Source organism: Balaenoptera borealis, assembly GCF_965194805.1.
Source record: "Balaenoptera borealis genome assembly, chromosome: 9".
NCBI classification, from domain to species: Eukaryota; Metazoa; Chordata; class Mammalia; order Artiodactyla; family Balaenopteridae; genus Balaenoptera; species Balaenoptera borealis.
The window spans coordinates 17431378-17452687 of NC_138873.1; the positions used below are offsets into that span (position 1 = coordinate 17431378).

The window sequence follows — 21310 nt, forward strand, 5'->3', positions numbered from 1 at the left end:
AAAAACCACTTCATTAAGTACATTTTACAAAGGTATTTCCTTCCTGTTCCATATTCAGTTTTTTTCTTTCTTTTTTTTTTTTTTTGCCTGATCTTGCTACCAGTGTTAAAGATGCTAGCTGCTCTTTTTCAGGAGGAACTTAACTAAATTCTTTTAAATCTTAGTATCTATTTTTCTTGGTTCTAAACTTTTCTTCTTTGCCATGTCTGGATTTTCCATTTCTTTTCCTTATACTGAGTCTTCAAATGCCTCCAGGAGACCAGCAATAACAAAGATAACAATAAATATCTTATGCCCCAAGCTGTGGCTTTCTTAACCTCAGCCCTTATTTCTGGCTTTCATTTGATTTCAAAGAGCATTTCACTACTTAATAGATCAGTCACATCTTGCCTGTCCCTCCATCTCTCTTGGTTTTCTCTTGAGAGCCGGCTTTGCTTAGCATTCTTGGAGAAAGCTTAGTCTGCCTCATCAGACGGGTGAATGGCTCTCACAATTTGGAGGCACTGAGGATGGACAGATGGGAGGAAGTAATTTCCGTTACTCATAGTAGACTGAACCACATGAAACTGCCAATACTGGAACATTTTTTGACCTATAAACATAACTTCATAAGTTTAAACTAATATAGGAGTTTCGGGCTCATATTTATGCAGTGAATCACAGTTTTCCTATAAATTCTATTCAGGCAGAGAGAATTAGATGGTCTTGCTCACTGAAAGCTGTCTTCATGCTGAATTCCACGTTTTTCTGAAGATGATAATAGCTAGCATTTATTGGACAATCCTGCATCTTCTCATGTGATCCTTACATCAATTCAATGAGGTAGGATATATGACTCCCATTTTACAGATCTGAACACTGAGGCTCAGAGAGGCTGAGTGAAGGCAGGTCTGCCTCACTCTACCCCCATGCACTTTTCCCTCTACCACACAGCCTCATCTTTGCATTAACCTCTCTTTTTTTTTTTTTTTTTTTGCCGTGCCTCACGGCTTGGGGGATCTCAGTTCCCTGACCAGGGATTGAACCCAGGCCCGGCAATGAAAGCGCCGAGTCCTAACCACAGGACCGTCAGAATTCCCCAACCACTCACCTTTTTAAAGCTCTTCCTGATATTATTCCTTTTGAAGTGATTTTGCCTAAAACAAATATGGGCAAGTTATCTACCACCTGATCTTCATCGGGCTGTAATTGTCCAAGATATGATGGTGATGCCTCCCTGTTGATAAGGAAACTGTAGGAACAGTGCCACTTATTTACCAATCTCTGGTCCCTCATTTCCTCAAGTATTGATAGAAATACTTTGGCATTATAATTTTTTAAAGTTGTAGGCAGATGACCGATTTGTATGTGTTACAAACAAACTGGGAACCCAGAGCATGAATGTATCATGTTTATATATGCCATCAAATAAAATCTAAGAAATTAAATTAATCTGACACATACTTAATGAAGTACATAATCATTATTGTTTCATGGTAATTAGGCACAAATGGGATACGTTTCACGTAAATAATTGTAATTGGTTTGACTTTGCATAGATTTTTAGGTTTTTATTTTCTAATCACATTTAATTTTGTAAGATCTACAAAGGGTGTCACTGTGGACCTGTGTACCCAGATTCCATGTGTCATCACCACCACCACCACCATCACCATCAGGTGCACTGACCAGTACAGGCATGGGTCTTGCACCCCTTCCCTCAATAGTTAGGATTTCCTTGTCCCCTCCTTCCCCAACCCTAGCCTAGGATAATTGCTTCTTGGGTTGTAGGAATGCCCCTTGTACCGCTCCTCCTGCTGTGCTTCTCCCAGACTCACACCCTGAAGGGTTCCTTCAGCAGCTGCTAGAGCTGTACTTTTCTGTCTCCTTGGATGTCCTGGATGCTGAAGGCTTGAAGTGACTAATCTCTGAGCTTCACTGTTGTGTATGACAGTGATGCTGGGTTTAATGTGAAAGAGGATGAGACAGACCAGGAAGGGGAAGGAAAGTTTTAGGCCTGGGCTGCTGACTGAGTGTGGGATTTCCATGTTGCCAGTGACCCTATTCATATTGGTTGAAACCAAGGGGAATTTATTGGATCCCATAACTGAAATATCAGGGGTAGATTCCAGTGCTGAGGAATATCTTTAGGGATCTGTGTTTCTCTTTCCCTAAGCTTTGCTTTTCTCTGTGTTGATTTAATCTTAGGCAGGCATATCTTCATGGTGGGAAGATGGCCACCAGCAGCTCCAGGCTTAAATCAACCATCTCAGAAACTGTAGGAAAAAAGCACCTTTTTTTTTCCAGTAGTTCCAGCAAAATTCCTGAGATCAACTATGATTTGCCTGGCGCTTACCTGAACTAAGCAGAGTGGCCATGGGCATGTGATGCTCTCGTGAATGGCTAGGTCTCCATCACAGGACAACCTTTAGATCTGGAGGTGGATTCAATCCCACTAGACCACGTAGACAGATAGTGGGCAATAGTGGGCTGCAAAGGAAAACTGGATGCTGTTATCAGAAGAGGGATTATAGAGTTGGGCAGATTATAGAAATTACAGATGTCCACTCTAGCTGGTGAAACAGAGGGCAGAGAGAGCACAGGTAAAATGGCCTCTGAGCTCCCATATCTCAGAGAGTTGGCTCAGAGAAGAGGATTAAGGTAAATAGAAGAAATGGGAGGAGATATGATCTCAGTGACCTATTCTACCTATTAAGTGGGTCTTTCAAGACCTTAAAATGAGCAAAAGTTTTACTTTTCTGTCCTTTAAAACATCTCCCTCCACTGCATGCTGTTATTTGAAATGTCTTTAATCATGGACAACCCTTTATTCTAAAAACAGAGAAAACAGATTTAAGTGCAAATGCCCTGGGAAAGGCAATACAGAGGTATGAATGTTGTTGCAGCCAAGGTATAAATGAAAATTTCATATCATGTCTTGTTTTGATAAGGAAAGAGAATTAAAAAGAACAGGGAAAGAAACGCCATTAGAAGAGAAAAGAAAGAAGAACTGTAGATGATTAAAGAGAGAAGACAGTCAAAACTCACTTCTCAAATTTGTCAATGTCAACTCAGTTGGTCCAACACAAGTAGTGGCCACAAGACTGACCTTAGTGGAAATTCTATAATAGCATGTTTTTGCTATTGATCTCTTTGCGTTTAAAGCTTCTTACTTTATTGAAGGAGAATGGAACTTTCCAAATTTAGTATTTGCTCTTAGTTGGGAAGTCTCTGTAGCCTGGACAATCTTGGCCCAGTTAGGTCATAATTCAAACTAGTGAGAAGAATGCAAGATAAAACATGCCACAGGAGAAATTCGCTGGCGCTCAGCCATATCCAGAGCCTTGGCGTGTCTTAATAAAGTTCAACTTTTTCCCCCCTTCTCTGATATAATCTGCGTTTTGCTAAACAGGACTTAAACAAACTTGAACTTTATTCCAGAAAAGTAAAGAGAAAGCTTTGATACCCTTGAAGGCCCTTACATTTCAGAAATTCAGGTTTATTCAATATCTAAAAGACACTGAAAAATGGTACACTGTGTTCTCCTCAGTGTGACACCATCTTAATTGTACTTTCAATGAACGAATGAGTGTTTGGGAGGCTGATCTTCCCAGTGACTTGGCTCCCAGACCTGACCACATGGGTTAGACCATTACTTTAAGATATTCTGAAGATTTCCCAGTGGGGCTTAGTAATGTGAGGACCAAAAAAGTGACACCACAGTCCAAGCGTTTTTATGATATTCACTCTGCCACGTGAGAAATATTTCAAAGAACTTGAGCATGGGCCAAATGATATTCTAAAAGCACCAATAAAGAGAATCAACACTACAAAAAAGTTGTCCTAATTATCCTGGGCTTTTATCAAAAATACTAATATTCTGGTCAAGTAGAAGGACGGGAAAATGTCAGGAATGGTAGGGGGTAGGATTGTGTAAAGAAAAAGGCAGTCTGGAAGACAAGATGCCTTTTCATCTCTTTGGTACAACATATTGAAATCTATAATAATAATTTTTAATTTAATTCCCAATTCTTAACTTGGAGAGAGAAGGGAAATTCTTACCATATATCTGGGCATCAAAGACGAAAAGCTAAGGGTGTTGGTTGTAATCATAGATAAAAATGAACATGCACTGAAACTTAAGACTTTCCTCACAGAATTCATGATTATTATTTGCATTCACAGTTGCTATATAACACGTGTATGCAGGCAGGATAGAAATCAAATCACCCTCTGGTTATATATGAAAGGAAGTAGCATCTCCAACTCCTATTTCCCCATGTACAATACTCATTACGCTTGTTTCTAGATTCCTATTTTCAGTTGTTCCCCGAATCCAATGGCTTTATCAGTAACAATTATCTATGTCTCTGAGGCTAATCAGCTTAAAAAGAAACATTTGCCTGAAAGCCTTCTCTTAAGTTTACTCTGGACAATGGCAAAGGCTACCACTGGCTACTGTGAGGACCTCCATGGGGCCCCCATCCAGACAGATGCATCAGACGGGCCTGGAGACTCCTGTGGAGGGGGGCCCCTCCCTCTAACCATTTCACTGCCTTTTACCCTCAAATCAACAGGAAAGGAAAACGGCAACAAAAATGAGGTTAAGGGCTCTAAGCTTGAGACTGTGAGGCATTTGAAATCAGGTAGGACTGGGTAGGATCACACCTTTACACACGGATGGACGGATGGCCGTGTTTGCACAGGTTAGTCATCCATCATAGGGCTGCCCTGCCACTTACTCCGCTTTCTCCCTGGGTCAACACCAGCGGTTCCCTCCCTCCTCCTTCCCTGCCTGCTATTAGCTCAAAGTATAAAATGCTTCTCAAATTATGGATTATGTCAGGTGACCTAATTGTGACATAATTAACCCAAATAATCCATTGAAACTGACCTAGTATCTGTCTGTTTTGCACAGTAAAATGGAAAAGTTGCACACTGTGTGAGATTTGGCCATTTCCAGTTAACTGCCTCTCTGCTACCCTAAAGGCTGGAAGGTGAAATCTCTGAGAAATTTCTCTGGTCTTTGTTAGGTAGCCAGGCTTGGATGTAAATGATTTGGGCAACATGTATGTTGGCATTTAGAAGCATAGACTCTGGGGCCAGGTGCTGAGAACCAGGTGAGAAATCATAACCTGATTGCTGCCAGGACATTTTTCTGATGGTTCGACCAGGTGTGTGTGTGTGTGTGTGTGTGTGTGTGTGTGTGTATCCTGTGTATGTCTGTGTTGGCTCTAGGATTGGTGTGGAATTTGCTGAGAGGTAGGAAATTATAGAACTAAACTATCATTCTTGAGGTTGGGGAAAGGTGCATGAGGCACACACCCGTGGCAGATAAGAAATAAAGCGGTGGGGGGATTTTTCTAAGCTGGGGGGTTGTTCTTGTTTCATGTGAAGATGAATATGTAGTTCAATCCCTTCCCGTGGTTTTTGTATTTTTAATTATACTGAGTTTTAAATAGTCAATTTAAAGACACCTGTGTGTTGTTTCTTTTTACGTCTCTAACCTAGGAGACTGACTGTGTTTCTGGGACTGGGACAGGCTCGAGCATGACTCCCATGATCCTCTGCTGCAGGGATGCTCATCTCACAGGCACATCCCAGGGCTGCCCTGCCACTTACTCAGCTTTCTCAAAGTGATTGAAAAGCACACTTGACACACATGCCCTCTTCAGAGATCAAGTTATAATTAAATCCAGGAAAACTCTCTGACAGCTGGAGCCCAGGTTTTGAGTTTGGTATTTGTTCTTGCAAAAGCCCACAGCTATAGCTGATGTGTCGCTGCCACATGCCCAGCGTGGGTGACCGTGGAATGTTTGTTCTGCCTACAGTCTATTTTGCTTGGTGAAAATGAAAGCCCACTAGTAAAGTAAATTTGCTTTGAATACAGATTTAATCATTTTCTCACAAACCTGAAGCTCTCTGTGTTCCAGACAGGACAAAAGGTTAGTTTGATATTGTGCCAACAAACAAGAAACCATAACTAAGTAGTTGAGAATAGGTAAACACAAATGGCTTGGGAGAGGGGGAAGTGTCTGGTGGGATGCCAGTGTGGAGCCCAGATTTAACAGCTTCATCAAAGGGAATGTGTTAAATGCTCATTAACTGAAATTACAAATGATCCCCAACTGGGAGGTGTTGCAAACAACAGAGGAATAAACACACACACACACACACACTCACTAATTACATGCACACATGCATACAAAGCAGGAAATGAAGGAACATTCTGCTTGGAAAATAAATCCAAGATAAAATAGTTTTAAATATAGACATTCAAAGAAAGCATTAACATAGATTTCATACAGAATTAAGGGAACAACTTGCCAATAGTAAGCTGCTGTCTCTGGTGAAGGTTATTGGGCCACTGCAAGGGGTAGGAGGGGAGACCGTGCCCATGGTGGCAGGGGGCGTGCACACCCCCAAAGGATCCTGGAAAAGATCTGAAACACACTCAGAAGGAAAGCAGGGGCCACTGGACACCAACGGAGGCAGAGTGGAATGCTTGATGGTAACAGGCCACCAGATTCTAAATATTTGTTCCTGAAATCCCTAATTTCCTAGGGCTTCAGGAGCCATTGACCCAGACCACACTGTGGGTCTTGGTAGTGGAGGAAGGGCCACAGTGGATCACACTGGCACCCCACCATCACCCTACAGATGCTTAAGAAGCCATTAGGAACAGACATCTTAGGGTACTGTTTTGACTGTTGCAGACGCATCTTGAGGAAAGAAAGTGCATTCTAGATCTTCAGCCGCATCCTGATGGCATCAGAGACTCAGAGCAAGAACAGCACCTTTACTCGCGCCCCAGCCCTGAAATCTGACCCTCTAGGCTTCCCCGCTGGCTCCTGGGGCAGCACGTGGAGGGAAGGCAGGGTGGGTCAGCAGACTGGCCGATGGGGCACATGGGCTGCAGTTCTGCTTCTGCTGCTAAATATTTGTGTGACTGGGGGCAAGTCTCTGGACTTCTCTCTCTGGGTCTTAGTTTCCTAATAAGATCAGAATTTCTTACTGGAGAATCCATGAATTAGCTTCAGGGAGATCTCAACTCCCTTGTTTGTAAACATTTTACGTGAATGTGCGTATGTGCTTTTTTAAAGAGAAAGAACACATCCTTTAGGAAAGAATCATATTTTAAAAGATGTTCCTGATGTAAGAAAGTTAACAACCACTGACTATCACGGGATTATTCCTAAGTTTAGCTAGAGCTAAACTTCAATCCTTACCCCATACAATCCCTTCCATCTCTAACCCCTATAAACAACCAGAGGTTCAGGTAACAGAGCAAGAATCTGAGGCACCTGCTTATCATAGGTCACCAAACCTATAATGCAGACATCTTAGGTGTGTTTGGACTGAAAACCATTGGAGTCTCTTGGCTCAACTGGTTAGAACATAGGAAAAGTAAGTTCAGGGTTGCAGGTGTGATTCATGCTTAGACCATTTCTTCACTTGAAAAGTAGAGAAAGGGGGAAAAACTTCTACCAGAATTACCATAGGAAACCCTACTCAGGCATCTTGGAACTTAAGGAAAATAGTGGAAAAGAGAAAAATATATAGCGTCTCATGGCTTTTTGAAAAACAAATGTAATGTCAGTACCATGTCCTCAGCCAAAGCTTGTCAAGGGTCCTCTGGCTACCACCCTGTGAAATGGCTTTTCTTGGGCCAGCAAACACCCAGAGGCCACAATGTAAATACAAACATGGCAGGGTGCTAGGTGCTTATCTCATTTAGCCCACGTCACAACTGTAGCAGGTGGATAGTGTTAGCTTCATCCTCATTTCCAGGTAAAAAAGGGGACTTTGGAAATGGGGAGGCAACTTTTCTAAGGCCACAGATGGCAGGTGTTGGAGGTTAGATTCAAGTGCAGGCAGTCCCACTTCAGACCTTACCTACTGGTTCAACAATTGTGTCGGATTCCCAGGAGGGCGTGAGGGGAGAGGTGAGAAGGGCTGGAGCGGGAGAGAAGGAGGTGGCATCACGTATGTTCAGTGTGCATGTACGTTCTTGCTCCTGTGGGCATCCCATAAGTACAGTATGGATTGGGTACAAAGCTGCTTGAATTTTACCTTCTAACTATTTCCTCAGACAATTACTCCAGCATATTATGTTTCAAGACCAAACAAGTCAATCTCTCTCTCTCCCTCCCTGTCCTTACCCCTCTCTCTTATCCTCTCTTATTCTCTAACCAAAAGACCCTATATTCTTTTTTTTTTAAAACACCTTTTATTTCTATATCTGTAAAATATGCTAAGTGACCTGAGTTCTTTTTGTTTGTTTGGCCTTACCATAGGCTTGCAGGATCTCAGTTCCCTGACCAGGGATCAAACCCATGCCTCCTGCAGTGGAAGCGCGGAGTCCTAACTGCTGGACTGCCAGGGAATTCCTGACCCTCCGTTCTTGAAGTTCTGTTGCTTAAAAAGTTTGTGAGGGACTTCCCTGGTGGCGCAGTGGTTAAGAATCCACCTGCCAATGCAAGGGACACGGGTTCAAGCCCTGGTCTGGGAAGATCCCACATGCCGCGGAGCAACTAAGCCCGTGCGCCACAACTACGGAGCCCGTGCTCTAGAGCCCGCGAGCCACACTACTGAGCCCATGTGCCACAACTGCTGAAGCCCACACGCCTAGAGCCCGTGCTCCGCAACAAGAGAAGCCACTGCAATGAGAAGCACACGCGCTGCAACAAAGAGTAGCCCCCGCTCACCGCAACTAGAGAAAGCCGGCGCGCAGCAATGAAGACCCAACGGAGCCAAAAAAATATAAATAAATTTTTAAAAAAAAAAAGTCTGTGAGAATACAAATTCAGAATAATGGCTACCTTTGTAGGTGAGGGAGGGCATGTGAGAGGTGAGAAGTACAGAGTGCCTTTAGATGTATAAGTTATATGCCTTCGTAAGCTGGACCATGGGCATGGACTTAATGGTTTATATGTTTTCATCTGAAAAATATGAATATTATTAAATATTAAACAATCTTTTTCACAGTCAGCCTGAAAAAAGATTTACTTGGCCTTAAAAATGTTCATACCACTTGACTGAGCAGCTCCATTTCTGGGAATCTATTCTGAGGAAATAATCTGAAATGAGGACAAAGATTTATATGCCAAAGGTTCATCACAACGTTATTTCTAATTTAAAATTCTTGAAATAATTTTAAAAGCCTAACAAAGAAGAATGATTGGGCAAATTATGCTGCATCTGTGAGCTGGAATATTATATATACTTCAAAAAAAGATGCTTACGAAGTGTTTTTAACGGTATAAGGAAACACATTTGATGAAATTTTAAGTGGAAAATCAGAATATGAAATTACGCATAAAGTAAGATTTCAAAGTTCTGGAAGAGACTGAAAGAAAAAGACTTGAAAGAACAAGGCAAATGGTGGGCACCTTTGTGTTGTACAACTCTGGCCCATTGGACTTGTTTCTAAGTTCTAATTTTATGCAGCTGAGTATGTATTACTTTTATTTTATCATTTTTTTTTGGCCACGCTGCACAGCTTGTGGGATCTCAGTTCCCCGACCAGGGATTGAACATGGGCCACAGCAGTGAAAGCACAGAGTCCTAACCACTAGGCCACCAGGGAACTCCCAGTATGTATTACTTTTATAAAATGGAAAAAATAAAAATAAAAAATTATCTGCTTATTGGTTCTTGTCATCAAAAATCTTCTGATATGTTCCTATATTGGCAATTGGGATGACTTTTGTTCCTTGGCCTAGATTATGTGCTCCTGCTGACAGAATAACTCACAGGGTTATGGACTGGCCTTCTGGAGTTCCTGGTCCCCAAACAATTCAGCGTCTCCTGTTTTGTGTCATCTATTCCAAGACTAGATGGAAATGAGGAAAGCCCGGTAGGAGACCCAGGTAGACACACATGCTTCTGACCAAGTAGGGAAGAGCTATGGTCATGTGAGGTAAGGGTGTGAGGTTTCTCTGGTGTGTACACACACACACACACACACACACACTTGCCTCCCCGCAGTGTCCCTGCCCACATTCCACCCGGCCTGCGTGCCAGGGGAGGAAGGAATGTGGCAGGAGTCCAGGGCCTCTGAGGCAGCTGTCTCAGGGCCCAGGTGGCCGCAGGGCAGCAGTCACAGCTGGGAGGTGGGAGGGTGGGCGCGGGAGGGAGCGGGAGCTGCTCTGTCATCCTGTCTTCTTCACGGCCCCCTCCTCCTTCTCCAGTTCAGTCATTCACCCCGGAGGAAAGCGTTTGGCTAGTTTAACCAGCTGCGGATGGCTCAGAATAAGGAAGAAATAAACCTGGGCTGAGCTGCAATCACACAATAAGCCTTGTGGAGTGGGGTCCCCAGAGAGAGTTGCGAAGCAGCTGGTTGGATCTCTTCAGGTTTCCTTCTAGGGATACGTGAGTGTCCTTCCCTGCCTCCTGGATACATCTCTAGGTGTGTCCTCACCGCAGAGAAATGAGCTATGCTTAGAAGCAGAGGCTGCAGCTGGGGAGAGCGCTGGGCGTACTATAGATGGAGGAGAGGGCAAAAAGGCAAAAGGCATCACATGGGACTCCTTACCACAATCTTGATCAGATGTTAAAAAATATATATATTATGTATATTTATTATATATATATATATAATATATTTATATACTTTATTTATTTTATTTTATTTTTGGCCGTGCGGAATCTTAGTTCGCTGACCAGGGATCGAACCCGTGCCCCTTGCAGTGGAAGCATAGAGTCCTAACCACTGGACCGCCAGGGAATTCCTCAACATACTTTAAATACGTATTCACATTTATCTAAACTATAAATACTTTAAAGATGTTTGATTATGTTTGATATATATTTACATATTTTTAAAACATATTTAAAGATGTTTTATATATGTATCTGTTTGATATATTATGTGTATAGATACATGCTTTTTAATCATCATAATATCAGGCAGAGCTTAATAAGCAAAATTTATTAAGTCAAGTAGTACTCAAGGTCTTACTCCCCTTCTTCCCCCACACACACAGCTCCCTTCTTCACCCCCTCCTTCCCTGACATAACCACTCTTAGCTCTTTTGGTTATTTTATTTGTTTGTTTCTGGCATTGTCGTCATCCTTTCTAAATTATGTGCTTATCCTGCTATTTCTTAGATTCTTCCCCCCCAGCTACAGACATAGAGATATTATCTATTGACTTCCTAATATGAACGATGATGATTTAACATTCCATCCTGCCTCCTTCCCCTACCCCTCCTTATTTTTCCTTTTTTTATCCTCCCAACGTAATGATTGTGTTATCTCGGGTCCTCTGAGAAGCAGAAAACAAGGCAGAATTAGAAATGAATGCGATAAAGTGGTGGTTCCAGGGCAGATCTGACACCATGAAGGAGAGGGGCAAGGAAGGAAGTTTGGGTAGGAAGAGACTTAGACTGCAGGGTAGTTCTGAGAAATTCAAGGCCAGGCTGATGATGAGACCCAGACTAAAGACTGCCCAGTGAACAAGTCTTGCACTGGGCAGCAATGGCTGGCCCTCGTCCCCCTGCTGTGCTCAGTCACTGGCTGGGAACCCAGGAAATTTCACAATGATGTGCTTTATTCTCTATGTTGGGTGTTAGGTGGGTCTTTCTAATCAGGAAACTCCTGTCTTTCACTTCCGGGAAATTTTTGTTTATTATTTCATTGATTTCTTCCATTTTGTTTTTTCAGCTCTCTCTTTCCAGACCTTATTATTTGGATATTTGACCTATTGGACTGATCATCTAATTTCCTTAGACTCTGTCCCATTTCCTATCTAGTTCTGGCAGATTTCTTAAACTTTATTTTCAAAGCCACTTATAAATTGTTTTTGTTTTCAGAATATTCTTTTTTTTTTTAAATTGTATTTGTTTTTCTTCCTCTTGCCTCACTGAGCATACTCAGTGTGTATATATGTGTATGTATACACATATATACACATAAACAAAAATACAAGAGAACAAATCCATACTTTTATTTATTCACACTTCAATAAGTTTAAATCTTCGAAGGGTACAGCATCACACGGATTCTGTATCCAATGGCCTTAGGAGGAAGGTTGCTTTGAAATTCGGCACCAACCGTGCCGCTGGTTCCATGAGCTTGAGTTATCTTTCCCCAAACTACTCTGGTTTTGTTGGGTTTTCCCACCAGGAGTTACTGTGTTCTGGGAATTCCCTGGCGGTCCAGTGGTTAGGACTCCGCGCTTTCACTGCTGAGGACCCAGGTTCAGTCCCTGGTCTGGGAACTAAGATCCTGCAAGCCATGAGGCACGGCTGAAAAAAAAGTTACTATGTTCTTTGCTTTGTACACAAAAGCACATCTCTTGGCTAGATAGAATTTAGTTTCATCTCGAGCATATACACCTTCAATTTTCAGAAGAGCTGTGTGCTCCCTCTGGTTCCAGGGACCCCGCTTCTAGCCAGCAAAAAAGGCCTTGGACCATAGCCTTGCAGACATGTATGTCGTTTTAGAAGTCCTGTTCCCAGCAGGCCTCCAGAGGCTCCAAGATGGCTGAAAGAGCCTCAGTGTGTATTTTCAGTGCAATTCTGTCCCTCAGATTGTCTCTGCTGCCTTTGAGTTCATTTTCCCCACCCATCTGTTTAGCTGTCTTTCACGTCCACGGCTTTCTCCTGTTATCTGATGATTCTTTGTTTATACTTAAGACTGAGGCACCAGAATCAGATTGGAAGCCCTGCATAGAACCTTCCCAGAACCTTCTTAGGGTTCTCGGCTCCAATACGCTTGTTCCTGTGGGTGTTCTCCACACCCCACACCCCATGTAATTAGTTTTCAGTTTCCTCCGTTATATTCTACATCAGTTGCTACTATTTCCCTCAATCTGTGTTCAATCTTCCCAACTTTTGTTGGCATTTCTCATTTCTGTTATCCACCCCCCCATCATTGTTGTTCTTGTGGTTTTATTTTATTTCCCCCCCTTATTTCCATTTTACTGCGATTTGAGGAGGGAGTGGGGACAAAGAACATATGTTCAATGCAATGTAGCATGTATAACGAGACATCATGCTTCTCCTATGTCTTATCATCACACTTTCAACATGCTCCATATCAACAGCCTATCTCAAAAATGGTTGAAAATGTATCTCTTTTGTAGAATGTGCTCAGAGGAAACAACTGCCTGTCAAATTTTCTTATCCCAAGATATCCTTCTTCTGTGACACTCTTTTGATCTTTTTCTTCATTAAGGTAATACAAGCTTACCATTTACGGAGGACCTACTGTATGTACTTTACACTCAATATGTCTCATTTCATCTTTACAGAATCCCTGCAAGGTAGGCATTATTACACCCATTTTACAGACAAGGACTGTGGCTCAGAAACTTTTCCCAGGAAACTCAGCTGACAAGATGTGGAGCCTGGATTCAAGGAGGTATCAGTCTAACTTCCAAGCTGACTGCTCTTTCCAGGGCACTTTGCTGCCCATCCCCAGGGCACTTTGCTGCCCATCCCCAGGGGTTGTTCAGTGCTTGGTGACAGCTGTGACAGCAGGAGTAACACACCAGGAGCTCTGTGAGAGAATGTAATTTCCATGCAGGTAGAGCCCTCATCTGCCTTGTCTACATCCATCTCCCAAGCACAAGAACAATACTTGATGCACTGAAAACACACAAGCAATATTTTTTAAACAAACGAATGAATGAATGGATGAACATGATATCCTTTAATTCTCAGAGCAACGCAGTCATAACTCTTACATTACCCTTTCATAAAAGGTTAGAAAACAAGTTTCAGAAACTTGGGACTTCTGTTTTCCGGGGATCTGCCCTTTCTAGGAAGTGTTGTTTTTATGTAATCTGAGGAATAACCCATGCTAAGGTGTCAGCTAGGACCTAAGAGGATAGCTGAGTTGGCTTGGCTTCATGAGTTCAGAATTATTCATCATTGGAGAAGGTGTAGAGGAAAGGGAACCCTCCTACACTGTTGGTGGGAATGTAAATTGGTGCAGCCACTATGGAAAACAGTATGGAGGTTCCTCAAAAAACTAAAAATAGAATTACCATATGATCCATCAACCCCACTCCTGGGCATATATCCAGACAAAAATATAATTCAAAAGATACATGCACCCCTATGTTCATAGCAGCACTATTCACAACAGCCAAGACATGGAAGCAACCTAAGTGTCCATCGACAGATGAATGGATAAAGAAGATGTGGTACATATATAGAATGGAATACTACTCAGTCATTAAAAAAGAATGAAATAATGCCATTGGCAGCAACATGGATGGACCTAGAGATTATCATACTGAGTGAAGTAAGTCAAAAAGAGAAAGAAAAATACCATATGATATCACTTATATATGAAATCTAAAGTATGACACAACTGAACTTACCTACAAAACAGAAACAGATTCACAGACATAGAGAACAGACTTGTGGTTGCGAAGAGGGGGTGCGTGGGGGAGGGATGGGCTGGGAGTTTGGGAATAGCAGATGCAAACTATTATATATAGAATGGATAAACAACAAGGTCCTACTGAGTAGCACGGGGAACTATATTCAATATCCTGTGATAAACCATAATGGAAAAGAATATGAAGAAGAATGTAAATATGTGTATAACTGAATCGCTTGCTATATAGCAGAAATTAACACAACATTCTAAATCAACTACACTTGAATAAAATAAATATAAAAAACAGAATTATTCAGCATTCATTCAACAAAATACTAGTGACTGTTCACTATGCGCTGGACTGGGAGACTGAAATTCATTAAATCTCATCCTAGCTTCACAATAATCCTGCTAGGTAGCTAGTTGGTCTAAAACCAGACTCTGAAATATCCATTTGCCAATGAAGAGTTCGCTTAAAATTCAAATTCTGTTTGAGAATCTGGACTTCATTTTAGTGTCCTGTGTTTTCTTGGCATTTTGGAGCAGTGTGATGATTTAAAAAAATTAGTTCCTTGAAGGGCACATCTAACTTAATTTTGTATTTCTGTTAGGTATTGCTTGAACTTGCACGATTTTTAAAAAACCATGGGATTGTTTTGGACACTTGAAAGTGCCTTTTTCTATTTGACCTATTTTTGAATAGTTAAGCTCTTTGTAGTCAGTTTATGTAAAGCCTTTTATTCAGAATTTAAATTAAATTAAAACTTAATTTAATTTAATGATGTTTATTTCCAGGACACCTGAATGGTTGTAAAAATGCTCCACAGGTGACTGATGTTACATAAGATACTCTCCTGCCAGGCTGTAATGAGTAAAAAATGAAGACAGACACCTAGGCAACCCACTTACTACCCCGTTCCTCTTTTCCTCCTTCCTCTCCCACCACTGCTGGCCAAGGAGGAGGTGAGGCTCCTCCTGGCTCCCTATTTTTGCCAAATGCTATGTTTCCTGATCTCGTGAGTCAAAGGAAAGAACTCAGGTGGGTCACAGAGTGGATGTATTGGAGGCAGGCAAAACTTCTGGCAACTTCTCCAGCAAGCTCACCTACCTATTCATCCAAAAACTATGCCCTAAAACATCAGTGGGGCATGTGAAAGGCTTAAAATAGGAATGACTAAAACAGCTAGAGAGAGAGAAAACTTTGTAGCATTTGCAGTTACTTTATTAATTGTAGAAATGCTTCTAATAATTCAAACAGGTAGCAAAAGGGAGAATTACATTCTTTCTGCCTGCCTAACACATCCTTGGATCAGAATTTGTGAAATTTGTTAACTAGTTGAATGTGTCCCTATTTTTGGTAGGAGAAAATGGAATCAAATTGCTCAGAGCAATTTGAGGGAGAGGTAAGAGCTCAGCGTTAGGCATATGAGTAATGGAATGACTTTAAAACATGGACCTGTCAAACTCAATCTAGGAAGCATAAACAGAATGCTCACAAACTGTATACTTTGTTACTTTTTTAATAGGTCAAAAATAGATGATTCTTTAAAAAAAAAGAAGACAGCACAACTGTATCTATTTTCATATTTGGAAAACTACTGGAGTGTTAACCTAATTTCAGAAAGAATTTTTTTTAGAATTCCCTGGACATCATCTGGAATAAAGATGATGTCCTTCCGACACTGCAGTGCTATGTGGGTGGCTAAGCTCATCGGACCCTCACCCCCTGTGGGTCCCCAGAGAATCCGATCAGTGTCCCTGAGGCTGACTTACTGGTCCCGGCATAATCAACTAAATGTCCTTCCATGCTATAAAACTCTCCCATTCTAACTTTTCAGGCATTAAAGTTATATTTTGAAAAGTATATCCATAGGGATAGTCATCACCAAAGTGGACTTCACAACGTTGCTGACCGTGACAGCTGAATCGGCCACCTAATGGTGCGAGGAGCCACATCAGCTGCAGGTACATTTTTTTTTTTTTTGATTTATTTATTTATTTTTGGCTGCTTTGGGTCTTTGTTGTTGGGTCTGCATTGCTGCGCACGAGCTTTCTCTAGTTGCGGCGAGCGGGGTCTACTCTGCATTGCGGTGAGCGGGCTTCACATTGTGGTGGCTTCTCTTGTTGTGGAGCATGGGCTGTAGGCACGCAGGCTTCAGTAGTTGTGGCACGAGGGCTCAGTAGTTGTGGCACACGGGCTCAGTAGTTGTGGCTCACGGGCTCTAGAGCGCAGGCTCAGTAGTTGTGGCGCAAGGGATTAGTTACTCCGCGGCATGTGGGATCTTCCCGGACCAGGGCTCGAACTCGTGTCCCCTGCATTGGCAGGCGGAGTCTTAACCACTGTGCCACCAGGGAAGTCCCTGCAGGTACATTCTTGTGTGAAGTGTGCAGGCTCTGGGACCAGACTGCCTGGGTTCGAGCAGTGGCTCCCATACAACCCAGTGTGTTGTCTTTCCTTATCAGTAAAATAAGGATTGTATGTACCTACCTCACAGGGTTGTTGCGAGGATAAAATGAGCTAATATGGGTAAAGAGCTAAGAACAGTGCCTGGCACCTGATAAGTGGTACATTAAATGTTAGTTAGGAATGTATTTCTATCATTTTTATTTATGTGAACTATCTGAAATTACACAAGGCGCTTTTTGGTTACCAATGCACAGGAGTGCATTCGTAGGTATGGCAAATGAACAGTTGCTCCTGTTATTGGGATTGATATATATATACACTAATATGTATAAAATGGATAACTAATAAGAACCTGCTGTATAAAAAAATTTAAAACAAAAAAACCAAAAAACCCACAATTGCCCCTTTTAGAATCCCAGAATGCAATTTCCCAGCAATGCAAGTCCTCAACTCTTCCTTTCACTTTGCAGCCACCGCCACCAAACAGCTTTCTCCTCATCCCCTCGCTCTTTTCTTTGCATGTACGTACAATGTTCCTTCTTCCTCCATCATAGCCTACTTAATTCTGCTTTGGGAAATTTTTTTCCCAGTACTTAACTCACAAATCCCCTGAACCCTCTTCTTCTTTTCTGTCACACTTTCAAGTTTATTTTATTTTTAATCACCCAAGCGATATGGGAAGTGGCTGGTAAAAGCTAGAATCATGCTATTGACAGGCTGCATCAAAATGAAGGGGGGAAGTTGCAAAAGGAGAGTGTCCAAGGCTGGAAGGAAGGGGCCCAGATTCCTCCTGGTTTCAAAGTTCTATGTCTGCCATCTCAGATTTAGATCCATATTTTATGACCACTTACCTTCTACCTCATATGGGTTAAGCACTAGACCAGAGCTTAGAGATGGATTACCATTTGATGCTCATGGTAACTCCTTGAAGGTAGGTATTACCCCCATCTTACAGATGAAGAAAAGCAAAAATAGAGAGGTAAATAACTTACCCAAGACCATATAACTGGAAAGTAGAGAACTAGAGTTAGAACCCATACATTCTTATTCCAAGCTCCATTCTCCCCACTATTCATAATCCCTCCCTTACATAGCCGTAGAAGTAAAATAATAACAGTCAAATTTCATCAATATCATGCCCTTGAAACTAAAAGTTCCATTCAGAATTCCATAGAAGTTTCTATATAGCTCTTCATCCTCCTCTAAATAAATGAACTTTTTATCCAGTGCTCACTTCATCCATCCATCCATTCATCCATCTATCCTTTTATTAATTATTTACTATTAATATATTCCAGGGTTGTAATAAGTCCTGAAGAAATCCCTATCTTTAAGGAGTTCTCAGTCTAGGGAAGGGGACCACGTGTAAATAAAAATTTGCAATATAATGTGGTGAATGTTAATACATGTGGTACTTATAAGGTTTTAGAGAAATGCAGGAGAGGTGGGGAGGGGAGTTTCTAACTTTTCCTAGGGGCAACTTTTAAAACTAGGATCTCTGGTACTTTAGAAGGTCACTGAAGGAACCACTTGAACTTGTGCAAAGTTTTCTCAGAAGGGTTTATGTCCAAGGGAGGAGAGAAGTGAGAGTTTGACTGGGGCATCACAGAAGAGTTTTAACTGTGTTAGTGTTTGAGCTGATCAAGAGTTTGCCAGGAACCAGAAGAGGAGGAGGATATTCCAGGCAAAAGAAACCACAAATGGAAAAGTACATGCAAATAATTTGCTAGGACTCCTACCTAGAGTACCATTCAAAGGAGTAACAGGAGACTAAGCACCTAGGATAGGTAGTTAGGGTTTGGATAAAGAAAGGAATGGTATGCAAGGCCAATAATTAATTCTCAAGGATATTAAAAATGCTCTCAAAAGCATTATTACAGTTCATTGTAAAATTGATTCTTCAATGCCATTAAATAAAATGATAGAAGTTCTTTTTGTTCATTTCCAGAAAGTTGCAACAAGTTCTCTATATTTTGGGATAAATTTGCATTCAGGAGTTGAGCCGGGAGCCTAACCTTGTTTCTGGGGGATAATGTGTTCTGAATTCCAAACAATGGTTTAAAAAACTCTGGAGAGCCATGAGGCTGTGACTTGGCATATAGTGGCATAGCCTTAGAGACAGGCCTGATGTTCAAACACAGGGCAGGGAAAGAGGATATGGCCCCAAATGAAGACTTGCTTGTTACTCTAAAAGGGGCAAGAGAGCTTTTTGGAGGTGAATTTTACTTGAGGTAATAGAGGTTAAATTTCTTTTCTTTTTTTTGGCTGTGCTGTGAGGCTTTTGGGATCTTAGATCTTAGGTCCCTGACAAGGGATTGAAGCCGAGCTCTCGGTAGCGAAAACATGGAGTCCTAATCACTGAACCACCAGAGAACTCCCTAGAAGTTAAATTTCTGACATGGGTTTCACCCTGAAGTCTCTGTGACACTACTTTTATTTTCTTCCCAAACTTCCGGGGTTGAGATTAAGTAAGTTAGTGAAATTAAGATACATATAAATATAGCTATATCTCTATATAAATATCTATAGATCTATAATCATCTGCCAGAGAGGAAGCTGGTCTGAACTGGAACTGTTTCTATAGATTTCAAGGCTCATTCGCCAGTCTCCTCAGCTAGGACAGAAGCGATGTTTCTAAGCCTGAGAATTCCCCCTTCTGTCTGAGTCGATCAATACATCTTTTTGCATCCTCCAGCACAAAAACCCAAATGTGCTTCCTTTTCTAAAAGGGAGCCTCTGTCTCGCTGGGATTAAGAGGGCATAGTCCCATGGCACAGTTTGCACTCGATTTTTGGCATCTGAAAAACCTTCCCCCTTTCAAGAACTGTGGGCAACCAGTCAAGAGGGAACAGTACATTGGCATTTGGACTGAAAATCTTACCTGCCAATTGGGCTGCTCTTAATGTATTTTTTTCTGAAACCGGGGGAAGCGCATGTAACAGGAACAGGCTTTGTGCTATCGGAACATTTTTGATGAGCACATCTGCACGGAGTTGAAGGGGAAGCCGGCCAGCTGTGTTTGTTCACTTTCTCCTGTACCAGCTTTCCTCGGACTCCTGAACACTCTCGTAGGGCAACTGTTACCTCTCAAGACTCATATTTCATCTCTTTACTTTATTAATACCATAACCGCGGAATCACACATTTTATACGTAGTTGCTCTGACTGACACTCTAGCGCGTTTCTCTCAATTACTCGTCACCTTCTATGCTTTAGTTCTGGTGTCTATCTTGCCAAGAAGGTGAGTGGAAATTGACCCAAAGAGAGGTTCACTAGCTTCATGTGTTCAAACTGATACTTCTTCCAGGGTTCCCTTCCACAATGCTATTTTCATTCAACAAGTATTTATTGGCTATCAGCTGTACCAGGCACTGTCCTCAGCTTCTCAGAGAACAGGGTGAGCAGAATAGGCTTCTGGAAGTAACCCGAGAGGCCTCCACTCACCAAAGCCCAGTCGGGACCCGGAGAAGGAGCCAGAAGGGCCTCCGGAGCCAGGCTGGGGCGGGGGACGGTGGGGGTGGAGTGGCGGAGGGCGGCTCAGCATCCATGCCTCAAGCTGCGGGGTACTCAGACCCTTGTCCATAACCACTGCTGCCTTCTTTTTCCTTTAATCATTTTTGATGAACAAATCTAATCTCCATTTTAATTTAGAAGAAAAAGAAACTCACATTCTATAATAGAAATTTTTCCACAGAAAAAGAAGGAAAAAAGTTGTTCAGCCAGCTGAGAAGAAGACTTCAGTAGGATATTAAATGCTAAATAGTTAATCAGATGGTCCCGGTCCCCTGAGGCTTGGAATATGAAGTTCAGAGTTCCATCCTTCATTCCTGGCATGTGTCGAAATATTTTAAAATAATTTCATAGATAAGCTGAGGGTGGAAAAGCTCTCGCTTTTTAACAGTAAAAACTTTTCTTGGCTTCCAGAACCGTTTTAGAGTCTAGGGGGGGAGAATTTTATGTAAATATCTACATAATTTTTGAATATATCTTATATAAATGATAAGTCACAAAAACGCAAAACCTGGCAGAGAAATTTCTGGACCGAGGAGGCTTCCGAGCCTCTCGGAATTCTGATCGATTCACTGGTGGCACTGAAAAGCCCACAGACTGACAGTTACTTTATACCTGTTAGCTGTTACAGTCCCCTCCCGAATACTCCTGCCCGCAGGTCAGAAGGACATTTCCTTACAGAAAAACAGTCTTAAAGTTTGAAAACAGACAGCCTACATACCCTGCCGTCTTGGTCCTCCATGAAGGGAGCTGCCGTGTCGCTATCAGGCCATACGTTCGAACGTTCTCCAACTTCCTTTCTGACTCAGATCGAATGAATTCGCAGCGCTGATGTAAGGCTCTTAATGGCAATCTGTTTTCAATTCAGGGCAGATGCGGGACACTCTTGTAGCTCTAGGGATTATCAACTTTAAAACAAATCGCCTTCAGGATGATAAGTCAAGAGGCAGTAACTGCTTCCTGAGGCCTCCTTGGGGTTCCTTCCAAATGCTTAACATATAACACAAGAACTATGGCTCAAAAGCAGGTTTCGCTCCTGAGGTTCCCAGGCTTGAGAACGAGGCTTGCAAATACTCC

At 42.0% G+C, this 21310-nt stretch overlaps 1 protein-coding gene across 1 annotated transcript in view; it reads right to left on the reverse strand.

Annotated features, from left to right (window-relative positions):
* SASH1 (SAM and SH3 domain containing 1) overlaps positions 1 to 21098 on the reverse strand; it is a 250699-nt gene extending 229601 nt beyond the window's left edge. The window contains exon 1 of the mRNA XM_082405434.1: positions 20955 to 21098. Within this exon, the coding sequence (XP_082261560.1) occupies positions 20955 to 20975 (21 nt within the window). The 5' untranslated portion in view covers positions 20976 to 21098. The remainder of the gene's footprint in view (positions 1 to 20954) is intronic.
* Between the last annotated feature and the right edge of the window lie 212 nt (positions 21099 to 21310).